Here is a 12928-nt window from a genome sequence, read left to right on the forward strand (position 1 = left end):
AAAAAAATGAATCCAATACTAAATTGTCTGTTTTATGAGGTTTTCTTTAATAATATTCTAATCTTGGCTATGTTTTCATAGCTTTTATTTTTCCTGATGTCTCTTCTTCTGATAATAATAAGGCCACATCACTTTAGGAGTAACTCATTAACTCTTCTCTATTTAGGATAGAGGAGGAAAGAAAGGAAGGAAAGATATGTCTGAGTTCATGTCCTCCCTTGCCTCATCCAGTACCTAGCACATTGTAAGAGCCTTAAGGACAAAAGACATTTTTTTGTTTTGTCTTTATATGTACAGCACCTAGCAAATATGTCACACACACTAGATTAGATGCTTGTTGAATGCATGGATGTTTTAACACTTCATTCCAAATACAAGAAAAATGGTCCCTGTGTACATAGCACTACTGACCAATTAAAAAAATCATAGGTGTTAAGTTGTTTCTTTTATTGGTGATAAATGTGTCCTTATTCATCTATACTCTCAACTGATACCCTTGACTTCTCAAGTCTGTTTCAGCTTGAAATGTAACATGCCTTGATCCCTTGGGACCAGTGGCATCCATAGCTACACAGCCCACTGGGGTTGGTAGTGCAGTCTAGGTTTTCTCTGTGGAAATTGAAAAGAGAAAGGTCTGGGCTTGGAGTCCAGAAGACCTGGGTTCAAATGCTGCTTCTGATATATACTAGCTCTCTGATTTTGGGAAGGGCAATTCCCGAGGACTTATCTAGGAAGTAACTGACTCATTTGCCTGGGCAGTTCTCATACCAGCAATTCTCCAAGATGACCAACTCACAGATTCTTTGACTAGTCTTGACTAGCCATCTTGTGTCATAAAGTAAAAGGACACATTCTAGAAGCAGCATATGGACATAGAAACATTGAGCTCATCACTTTGAGAGCTCATCGCATTTTCTCTGTCTTCCTAATTAGGTAATTATTCAGAGTCTAATGATACAATAAAATACCGACTTAGCAGCTCAGATACAAAAATCTAATTCAAGTAAAAGAAGAATGTGAGCAATGTGACAGGGTGTGAAGGGAGCTGGACTGGGAGTCAGAGGACCTGGGTTCATATTCTGGCTTTGCTACTTTCTTCCTGTGTTATCCTGCCACGTCTCTTAACCTTTCTGGGACTCAGTTCCCTCATCTGTAAAAGGAAGGGGTTGGACAGGCACACAGTAGATGCCTAATAAATGCTTTTGGACTCGACTAGATAATCTCCAAGATTCCTTTTAGCTCTAAATCTATAATCCTATGAAGCTAAGGTATGTCCCTGGTTCTCTCCAAATGGCTCCTCATTCTCTCCTCTGGTTTCAACTAATACCTCTACCCAAATAATTTCCAAAATTATATCTCCAGGCCTGGATTCTCTTTGGGCTCCAGACCCATATATCAAACTGCCTACTGAGTATTTCTCCCTGGATGTTCCACTAGCTCTTCAAACACATGTCTCAAACAGAGTTGATCATCTTTCCCCTTAACCTATTCCTCCTTCTACTTGCCTATTTCCGTCAGGGGAACCATTCACCCACTCTCCTAGGTTTGAAATCTTGACTCTCCCCTTTCCTTCCCCTCTTACCTCAATCAGATACCAAGTTCTATTGATTCTAATTCTGTAACATTTCCCACATTCACCCCATCTTCTTTATTCTCACTGCTTCTCTCCTAATGCAGGTCACCATCACTTTGATTACTAAGGTTTATTACTAAGATTATTAAAGATAGCTGCCTAATAAATATTCCTGCCTGTACTCTCCTTCTTCCAATCCATTCCATGGAGGGCCCAGTCCAGTAGACCGGTGAATGAGTGAACTAGCCTGCTTAGTTCTTTATATCTATAGACTGGCCCTACAAGTCAGCTTCACATCCCATTTGCTTATTGCCATTTGTATGTCTTCTCTAGCCAAACTGGCCTACTCTTTGCCTTCTGAACATGCCTCAGCCCTCTTACCTCCATGCTTTTGCTGTGGCTGTTCCCAAAGCCCAGAATTTCTTCCTTTACCTTCTTTACCTGTTGATTTCCTACCAATCTTTTAAGGGCCAGATTAAATGTCATTACCTTCCCAGATCTCAGCTATTGATAAAGATTTTCTTCTCTTCAACCTCACACAGTGCTAATTCACTCCCATACAATACTTTATGGGAATCAAACTGTTATTTCACTGGTATAAGGAGCTCTCTCTCCCAATGTATATTAGCATCTGTTCTATAATTTACGGTCTTAAAGAGTAGCTTGAGAGCACTGAGGATGTCACACGTCCAGGGTCACACATCTAGTATGTGTCAGAGTCAGCATTTGAACCCGGGTCTTCTGATTCTGAGGCTAGTCTTCTATCCACCAGAGCTTGCTAACCCGTTACTAATCTAATGCATTTATCATCTACTATAGTTATTTGTGTTATATTGTGGCTTATTAGACAGTAATTTCCATGAAGGTGATGTGTTCTCTAAATTCTGCATTTCTTTGCAGAACAGACACTAAAATGTTTGTTAATTCCATGAATGTCCTCCCTCGTCCAAGTCCTTAAATGAAAGAATATGGGTGGGAAGATTGAAGTCTCTTATTTGAGGCACAGCAATTCTATCAATAACTCCACTGAGTTATCGATAGATTGCTGTGCATATTTGGTTACTATAAGAAGGCAGCTAAGTGGCACAGTACATAGAGCACTGGGCTTGGAATCAGGAAGACTCATCTTCATGAGCTGGAATCTGGACTCCCTTACTAGCTATGTGACCCTGGGCAAGTCATTTAACCCTGTTTGCCTCAGTTTCCTCATCTGTAAAAATGAACTGGAGAAGGAAATGGCAAACCATTCCAGTATCTTTGCCAAGAAAACCCCAAATGAGGTCATAACTGTGGACATAACTGAAACACTTCACAAACAACAACAACAATTATAAGTAGAGGCATATATATTTGTAGATTGTGCTACAAAAACACAGGCAGATAACATAATTCTAATTCGGTAAACAGGAAGATATAATCATCAGGAGAGACATGAAGTAGAGGCAGTCCTAAAGGGCATTGACTTAGACAGAAAACAAAGAATTCAAAGACTGGCATAGTGTATACTATTCCTGCTTAAAGGCAGACAGTGCATGGGAGAAGAGAAAAGGCATTTTTTAAAAATCATAATTAAAGCCAACTACAGCTTTCGACATATACTAGATTTCATTTTGTCTTTTCAAATGTCTTTCAACGTGTAGTGACAGGGGCAGATTTGATGAAATATATTTTCTAAAGGAAATTTATCTCCAATTATCCGCTGGATTAATTTCAGCTATTTTCAAAGGATAATTCATCACCATTTTTTTCCTCAGCAAGAAATTTCAGTGAAAAACAAGGTAGTCTCCAAATCTCTTTTTTATTTTTTGGAAATCTTTTTTTTTTCTTCCCCAGGTCATTTTTTTTTTAGAAGTATTGCATTACCACAGGCTATAGCTGCAAAGATGTAAAAATTAATCATAGGGTCATGAATCTTAAACTAGACAGAATATTAGAGGTTATCTAGTTTGCCCCTCTCATTTTACAGATGAGGAAACTGAGGCCCAGAAGTTATGTTACTTGTCCAGGATCACATATGGAAAATATAGCAGTGTCCAGATTCAAACCCAGATATTCTGACTTCAAGTTCAGCTCTTCACCATTTCACCAAAGCTGGATTTCAAGCCATACAATATCTACCGTATTGACCCATAGTTTCAAAAACTGATAGAAACAGAGGCACATTTCCTTGTATGTTCTAAGTAATTTATTTTACAGAATTAAGTCAGGCACAGCTTCCTTTCATATAACACAAAGCTTTGAAGTTAAAGAATGAGCAGGCTAAAATATATTATGGGTAGATGGTGACAGTCACACCTTCCTCTGTTAAATATTGGAATTATTTAGACAAAAGGTGGATTAGGATTTCTTGAAGGAGCAAATGTGGAGTCAGTACATCCCCAGGAATGGAAGAAAGTACTGTGGTCAAGTGATGAGGAATGGAGGTACTAGAGATAAGAATGGGCTTCAGGTCACCTCTCAACCCCTTACATGACCAAAGCCTACTATTTAGTTTTCTGTGGGAAGATTATTTCATTTTTACTTTAATTTAATCTAGGGTCAGACCAGTAAATTAAGCAATGTAAGGATTTCCCAGTGTAGAATATCCTTCTACTTATGCGGATTAGTAGCTATTCTGAAATTTAAAGTCATAAGAGAGTTGGTTAGGGCACTGAAGCAGCTAGGCGGTGCAATGGATAGAGAGCTGGGCCTGGAGTCTGGAAGATCAGTCTTCCTGAGTTCAAATCTGGCCTCAGACATTTACTAGCTGTGTGACCTTGAGCAAGTCACTTAACCCTATTTGCCTCAGTTTCCTCATCTGTCAAATGATCTGGAGAAGGAAATGGAGTCAGACACAACTGAAATGAATGAACGATGACAGCACTAAAGAAAGCCTCCAAAATTATAGAAGTCCTTGTCTCCTCTTCCTTCTTCCCCTGCTGAATTAGCACGTTCCACCAAAAAGGACAACACTCTTCCCTGGGCTGCTTCAAAGACTATGAAAGAGGGGCAGCTAGGTGGCGCAGTGGATAGAGCACCAGCCCTGGATTCAGGAGGACCTGAGTTCAAATCTGGCCTCAGACACGTAACACTTACCAGCTGTGTGACCCTGGGCAAGTCACTTAACCCCATTGCCTAGCTAAAACAAAAACAAAAACAAAAACCAAGACTCTGAAAGATCTGACCTGGCCTGTATCATTAACAAAATAACTTGTGCGATCCTGGGCATTTTACATTCTCTCCCCGGGCCTCAGTTTTCTCCTCTGTAAAATAAAGTCACTGGACTAGATTTTTATCTCTAAAATACTAGGATTTAGGCTCTCTATTCCCACCCTGTCCTCCTGTCCCAGATGGAACTCGAACCATCCAAAAAGAATTCCAAAGAAAATAAACCATCACAACGTATTTTCTTAAGTACTGTGTTTCCATGGGGACATTTGTTCTGTTGGTGTTGTCTTTAGTGCTGAGCTGTCTATTTTTCCAGGGCAAGGATTGTGTCTTTTTATATTCTAATGTAATTAGTTACAATGTCATGTGTACAATGGAGATTTAATAAATATTTGGCGGCTGGTACAAAAATAATGAGCAAATACAACATGGAGAATGTGGTTGTGAAATCAGGAAGCCTGCGCTGTCTTGGATAAACGTTGTTGTTTATAAAAGACTGATAGCAGCTCTTTGAGTATACCATTAGGCTTACGTGGCCTCAAAATAACACCCTTTGGAGACTTCCTTCAAAGAAGTCAACATATAAACAGTAGGAAAAGGAAGCTTATCAGGGCTCACCATAGCAGCACTTTGTTTAATAAATCACAGATAAATGGGATTAAAACATCTTAGACTGTCACAATTTCCTCCTTATCAAGCATAAAGGATGACATCTTCTGCCTCTGTGTAATGTAATTATTCTTTCTTTAGGCTCAAAATCCATATCATCCGCCCTTTACTTAAAAAAATCTTAGACTATTCAGGGAAGATTATTGGTGACAATTAATCTCTTGGCAGGGAGGAGGTAGACTGGGGTGTAGAATGAGACATACGTTTTAAGACATGACAAATTCCTTGATTTGTTTTGTTGGAATATACTTATTTGTTATGATAAAAATAATCATCAATACAACATTAAAAAAAAGATTAGGTCTCTGATATTTAACCTACCCAAATTATGGGCATGTGACTTTACATAGGCTGTTCCCTTTTAATCAATCAATAAACATTTATTAAGTGCCTACTATGTTACCAGGTACTATGCTTAGTACCAGCAGTACAAAGAAAGATAAAGGATAGTCCGTGCTCTCAGGGAATTAACAGTCTAACGACACAGACAACACGCAAACAATTATGTATGAATGAGATATACACGGGATAAATTATAGATAATCTAGAATAAATTACAGATAATCAATAACAAATTATAGATAAATTAAAATCAAGGCACTAGTATAAAGGGACACCAAGAAAGGCTTCTTGTAGAAGATAGCAGGGACTTGAAGAAGTCAGGCTACAAGGGGCACCTACGTGGTGCAGTGGATAGAGCACCGGCCCTGGATTCAGAAGGACCTGAGTTCAAATCTGGCCTCAGACACAATAACACTTACCAGCTGTGTGACCCTGGGCAAGTCACTTAACTCCACTGCTTAACCCCCCCCCAAAAAAAAAAAAAAAAGTCAGGCCATGAGGTGGTGATGGGGAGAGAGTAGTTCAAGCATAAGGCAGGAACAATGGAGATGGTACACCTTGTTTGAGGAAGAGCAAGGAGACCAGTATCATGGACCAAAGAGCGTAGGATGGGGGGAAGAGCAGATAAGAAAGAGAGAAGGGCTTTGAATGTCAAAAAAAGGATTTCATATTTGATCCTGAAGGGAAGTCTATTGAATAAAGGGTTTACCTGGTCAGATCTGTGCTTTAGGAAGAGTAATTTGACAGTTGAATGGAGTGACAGCCATTGATGGACTGGAATGGGGACAGACATGAGGTAGAGAGACCAACCAGCAGGTTATTGTGGTAGTCTATACACGAGATGATGAGGCCTGTACTGTAGTGATGGCGGGCAGAGAGAAGGGAGCCTATGTGAGAGAGATGTTATGAAGATAAAATCTACAGGCCTTGGCAACAGATTGGATGTGGGGAGTGAGACAGAGTGTGGAGTCAAGGATGACATATGGATTGTGAAACTGGAAGAGTGGGGGTACCCTGGACAGTAATAGGGAGGCTTGGAATAGGAAGGGTTTAGGGGAGAATATCATTGAGTTCAGTTTTAGACATGCCAAATTTAAGATATCTACAGAAGATCCAGTTTGAGATATCTGACAGGCAGTTAGAGATGTGAGGCTGGAGGGTCAGGAGAGAGGTTTGGGCTGGATAAATAGATTTGAAAATTGTCAGTATAAAAATAATCATTCAAACCAGGAGAACTGATGGATAGCGCAGGTGCCACTCTCTACATAAGAACTCTCCAAATCCCCAGTTGTTAACACTGTCATTCCAATGAAATCACTTCATATTGAATCTGTATGTATTGATAAAGGAATTTATGAATATGTAGATAATTAATATATGAATAAATAACACACTAACATACACATACACACATAAACTATAAATGTGGAGGCATGCGGCATAGTGGATAAAGCACTGAATTTGAAGTCAGGAAGACCCTGTATCATGAGTAGTGAGGTGGCACAGTGGATAGAGTACTGGGCTTGGAATCAGGAAGACTCATCTTCATGAGTTCAAATCTGGCCTCAGACATTTGCTAGCTGTGTGACCCTGGGCAAGTCATGTAACCCTGTTTGCCTCAGTTTCCTCATCTGTCAAATGAGCTGGAGAAGAAAATGGCAAACCATTCTACTATCCTTGCCAACAAAGAATCACACACAACTGAAATGACTGAACAACAAAGACCTTGTTTCTAACACTACCACAGACACCTATAGCCATGTATGTAACCTTACAGAAGTCACTTAACTTCTCAAAGCCTCAGTTTAGTGAGAGAACCTATTTCACAGGGTCACTGTGAGAAATAAATGAGTGAATTATATAAAGCGTTTTTCAAATGTTAAGACTCTCTATAAATGTCAGCTCATTGTTATTACTACTGCATTGTGTACTCATCTGTGTGCAGACTGTTTCCTCCACTAGAATGTAAGCTACAGTTAAAGACAGGTTTCATTTTTTGTCTTTTGTTTCCCTAGCTCTCAATACTTGATGAATTTAATGGAACTGAATGTGAACAAGTTTTGCATTCTCTGTGTAAAGGAGAGTAGATAAATGCACTCGTTTGCCTAATCTGAACAATTTGAATAGCATGTAATAAAATGGTACACTTCCTTATGGGCACAGGTCGATTTCTTTTGCACAAGAATATGTTTTAGAGGTCAGATGCCCCATTTTGTAGCTTTTACTACAAAAACTTTTTAAAAAATCTCTACCTGTGATTTTACCTGGATAGGGAACTTCCAATATGGAAGCCTCATTCATCAAAAGAGATCAGCAGCTCACCTGTAATTTATAGCCTCAAAGAACTGTCTGGGGCACTATGAAATTAAATGACCTGGCAAAGACCCTAATAGTGGTTACATGTAAGAGTCAGAACTAGAACCCAAGTCTTCCTGATTGCAAGGTTGGTGTCCTCTGCACTATACCATGTCACCTTCCTCCAGACCCGTGTATATCTCCTGCCTCTAACACACACCGGCTATGTGTGTGTGCACACATACACACACATATTTATACACATACACACACATAGTCATATCTTCACATACAAACAAATTATGTACCAACTCCAGTGTGGCATGTTAAGTATCTAAGCGGACACTAAGCTAAGACTAAAAGCCACAGAGCAATTGCTGATCTACATTAGGGAGCAGGTAGGGGGTGGGAAATTCCACACCAGATGTTTCTTACATTGATGAAATTACAGACCTAGATTCTCCCCTCTGCCCCAAAAGACCCAACCAAATAATGCCCCCCCCCATATACATACAGATATAATTTTGGCAATTTGGACCTAAATTTATTAAGTCTAGTCCAGGCTGCCAAATTAATTCAATTCACTTGAAATGCACTTCTTTCCATCATCTCAGACTCAACATGTCTAGAACAGAATTTACCAACTTCCTCTTATCTTCATCCCTCCCCTCAACCACCTTTCCTGTCATGGCTTTATTTTGTTTCATCAGTCCTTTCCCTCCCTCCTTCTCTCCCTTTCCCTCTCCCCCTGTGATAATAACTCAAAATTCTCAAAATCAAAAATGCAAAGAGCCCCCGTGAAAACATCCCATGTTGATGTCCTGTTCCTCCCCCACTTACCCAGGTCCATCTCTGAACCCAGGTGTTCTTCAGCCAGGTTAGCTGACGGAGCAGGTAGAACGTCATCATCAAAACTGATGAGATCGGCTTCTCCCACTGGTGGGCACTGAGAGGAAGGGGGAGGTGTGCTTGCTGCTGGCCCTTCTCCCAGGGACCTGAAAGCTCTGGTTTGTGCTGCCACAGAGAGCCTAGGAGAAGCAGTGGCTGGTTTCAATGGAGGGGCAGGAAAGGCAGGGTCTTCTAAAGACGGTAATCTCTTCGGCGGTAAAGGCCGTGGTGCCGGAGTTGGAATTCTCTTCTCCTTCTCAGGGATCTCTACTGATAGCTTGCTTCCTAGAATGTCCAGTGGGCCATTACCGATACTCTGTACAAGGCCAGCCTTTGGTTTCTTTGGCAATTCAGGTTTGGTTACTGGGATGCCTCCCACTTCTTGAGGGTGCAAGTGTGGAGAGGGCCCTTCCTTGGAGGCAGTCTTGAGTTTGTTTTCAGCCGATGAGTCCCACTCTCCGGAAGCTCTATGAATGGATGGCTTTGGAGCCACAGTAGGTTTTCCTGCAGGAACAGCAGGCCTCGGGGGTAATGTCCGGGGAGCAATTTCTGGTTTCTTAGATAATCCTGAGGTTTCAGCATTTGGTTGGGATTCAAAAGCTTTGATCCGTGAAACAATACTAGCTTGGTTTCTTTCTGTGCTCATACTGTTTATCGCTGTTTGGCTTTCTAAGTTGCTCCCGTCTAACAAGGACAGGGACTGACTCGGTGATGCTCCCCGTCTTACAGCTGGTTGAGTAGTTTCCTGATGGTCTCTTATGTTGCTTGGAATGTCTCTGACTATAGGTTTGAGATTGGTTTTTGATCTTGGCCTGGGAACTGGACATGCCCCAACATTGGGGCTGTCTCGGTAAGCCTGTTCCTCAATGGCATCAAAGACGATTAAAGGAGCCACATCTTTCAAAAGACTACTGGTTGAGGACAGCGAAGATGGCTGTGAAGGCTTGGGAGGAGGCTGAACTGCTAAAAAGAAGATACCAAACCAAAAGGAAGTTATAACATTAGTATTTCAAAGCACATTATCAGCTTTTAATAGAAGACAAGCAGTTTTTTGCTTAATAGATGTGGAATACCATCAGGTTTTAATTTTCTTAATTAGCAAAAAGTAATTTTAGGATCATTGGCAAAAACCCACAACATTCATGTGCAGCTTCCTGATTATAAAGAGATAGCTATTTACATTTAAAAAAATCATTAAATTCCCCCACTCTACTTAAACTTATCACATAAATAATTTCCCTGCAGGTGATATACCTCCAACATTTACCATTCTTGGTTCTAAAATGCCGTGATGCTGTTTTTCTTTTACTTTTCAGGGTAAACACCAATCACCTCTGCCACACTAATGAAATGTTTTTTGTTGTTTTTTTTTTTTTAAAGAAATCCAGGATGAAGATCATACTTCCCTCCACTGAATTCCATTCAGGGGCTAAAATGTAATACATTCTCAAGGCGGAAGTCAGGGTAGAAAGCAATAATGGCAGTGCATCTTGGCCATATGAGGCAGAGACAGCATTGTCACGTCTTTAGAGACTTATGAATGCCACCGATGCATGGCCAAATGAAGAATGCAAGTTAGGATCGTACTGGTTGGGAAGTAAGACTCAATGAAATTGGGCCCTAAATTTCAATTTTCTCAAGCCTCGTGGATAGAGGGCACACTTTTTAGTAAGGAAGACATTGGTCCAAATACTGTCACCTACACATATGGCGCGTGTGTGACCTGGGACAAGTCACTTAACCTCTCATGCCCCAAGCAAATTTGTAAGCTTGTAATTTAGAGATAAGTTTATGATCTGCATCGGTGGAGGGAATTTCTATACTGGGAGTCTTCTACACTAACAAAATCACAGCTTCGGACTCCCCCCCCCCCCCCCCCCCCCCCAGAAAAAAAAATTCTAACTACTTACCTAGAGAGGGATTGGATTTTCCAGGGGCAGGTGGCTTACTTGCATTACTTCCAGACAGGGTGTTGCCTATCTCCTCCGGAAAGTCTGTCTGAGTTGCAGAAGTGATGGTTTGCCTTGGCGTCGTGGGAGCATTACTATTACTCCCGGTACTGATTTGGACTTGGTTGATTTCTTTTATCACTTGCTCATAAGAGGGTGGAAGCTGTGAAATAAAGAATTCAGCTCAACATAGTTTAATCCCTTCATGCCTATACATTTACAGGCAAACCTTAACTCAATCAGTATTCTGATTCTTTTCTTTATCTCTAAATTTACTTTTAAAAAGCTTTAAAACTTTACTTAAAATTTTTTTATTGATAACTTGTTTTTCTATCATCATTATTTTCAAATATATCCCCTCCCCCCATACCCCACAAGCCGTCCCTTTGTAACAACGAATAAAAAAGAAAAGAAAAAACAGTTCAGCAAAAACTAACCAACACATTTACCAGTAACTCTGATGGCGCATCTAGTGTTTCATGCCCATAGTCCCTCACCTCCACCAAGAAAGGAAGGAGGTTTATTTTTTCATCTTTTCTCTGAGGCCAGACGTGCTCTTTCAGTTTGGTCACAGCAGCCGGTTTCATTTAAAAAACAAAACAAAACTCTTTTTCAAAAGAAAATGCAAACTGACCTCAGAAGGAATAAGCTCACTTGTTCTCCATGGACTTGCAGCAGGAGAAGGTGGGAATCCTAATGCTGGTGAGGCCCCTGGGAACCAAGAAGCCGGTCTGAGGGGCTCAGCGGCCACAATGGTGATCTCGGGGCGCCTAGTGGACAAAAGCCGTGTTAGGATTTTGCAGGTTTAAATCCAAAGATTAGCTTTATCCACAGAATTGTTATCATGCCTTTTACACTCGAGGCACAGACAGACATCACGAACGGAGCACTAGGTCAATCCAACGGACCATCCCGATCCAGCGAGAGTCTCCCTCTGCAGCACCAAGGCACGCTATGTAGGAAAGAACGGGCTGGTGTCCTTATCACGTTGCGACAGGACTACACCAGCCAGACATGCCATTGAGGGTACCCCCCAATGTCGGTTAGATTAGTTTTTCCATAAAAGGAGTTGATTGGCAAGGCTCAAGTTGAAGCTCAAACAATATAGCTTCCTGCTAACCTTCAGCCATAACTGCAAGAGGTGGGATTTTAACTGTGGTCATCCTGGAGCCAGGGCAGTTCCCTCTCCAGTCCATGACACTGCCTCTAACATTTACACGCCATCTAAAAAGTGTTTCGGGGGCAGCTAGGTGGTGCAGTGGATAGAGCACTGGCCCCGGATACAGGAGGACCTGAGTTCAAATCCTCAGACACATAACACTTAACTAGCTGTGTGACCCTGGGCAAGTCACTTAACCCCATTGCCTAGCCAAAAATAAATTAATTAAATAATTTTTTAAAAAAAAGATGTCTCAGTGCATCTTTTTCCAACCACTTTTCCACTGTCACTGTAAAGTGGAAGGGAATGCACAGGACTAAATGCCATATTAAATTTTTCTTTGCTTTCTGTGTTGCAATAGCCAAAGAATCCATCACTGAGTGGCCTTAACTGGTTAGACTGATCATCAGAAAGCATTTAGACTGTTGCAAGAACTGGTTTTCTGGAAAGGCTCTGGAAAAGCAAGGAGCTTTTCCAGGGTTTTGCTGGCTTACTTTGGCACATATTGTAGGCTTAATAAATATTTATGGAATTAAATTTAACCAAATTAACTAAAGAGTGTCTTTCAAAACAGTGCTCGTGCGCACACACACACACACACACACACACACACACACACAAACTTATAGGCTCCATAATACTTTTAACAGACTCTGACCTTTGATCAAATTGGCATTTTAATTTTAAGAATATTGATTAAGTTCTTCCTGACATTTAATACTGGGTTACTTTAACTTAGCAATTCATTTCAGGTGTTCTTTTGAGGAAATAAAAGTTATCCAGAGAACAGCCATTTAATTCAATTTAAAAGTAGAATCAGGAGTACAAAAACCAGGGCTCAAATCTTTGTTCTAATATTAACCAGCTATGTGTCTTTGAGTAAGTCATTTATTTTTCTCTGGGTCT

The 12928-nt window shown here is 40.6% G+C and overlaps 1 protein-coding gene across 5 annotated transcripts in view; it reads right to left on the reverse strand.

Annotated features, from left to right (window-relative positions):
• The window catches only part of SH3D19 (SH3 domain containing 19), a 221359-nt gene that overhangs the window by 60722 nt on the left and 147709 nt on the right, over positions 1 to 12928 (reverse strand). For 3 of the 5 annotated variants that reach the window (XM_027866830.1, XM_027866829.1, XM_027866833.1), the window contains 3 exons: positions 11498 to 11633; positions 10825 to 11026; positions 8867 to 9877 (listed from right to left, as the gene is read on the reverse strand). In XM_027866830.1, coding sequence (XP_027722631.1) covers positions 8867 to 9877; positions 10825 to 11026; positions 11498 to 11633 — 1349 coding nt within the window. The remainder of the gene's footprint in view (positions 1 to 8866; positions 9878 to 10824; positions 11027 to 11497; positions 11634 to 12928) is intronic. The other 2 variants (XM_027866832.1, XM_027866831.1) reach the window with 2 other exon arrangements.

Source organism: Vombatus ursinus, unplaced genomic scaffold (genome assembly GCF_900497805.2).
Source record: "Vombatus ursinus unplaced genomic scaffold, bare-nosed wombat genome assembly UNPS02014784.1, whole genome shotgun sequence".
Taxonomy (NCBI): Eukaryota; Metazoa; Chordata; class Mammalia; order Diprotodontia; family Vombatidae; genus Vombatus; species Vombatus ursinus.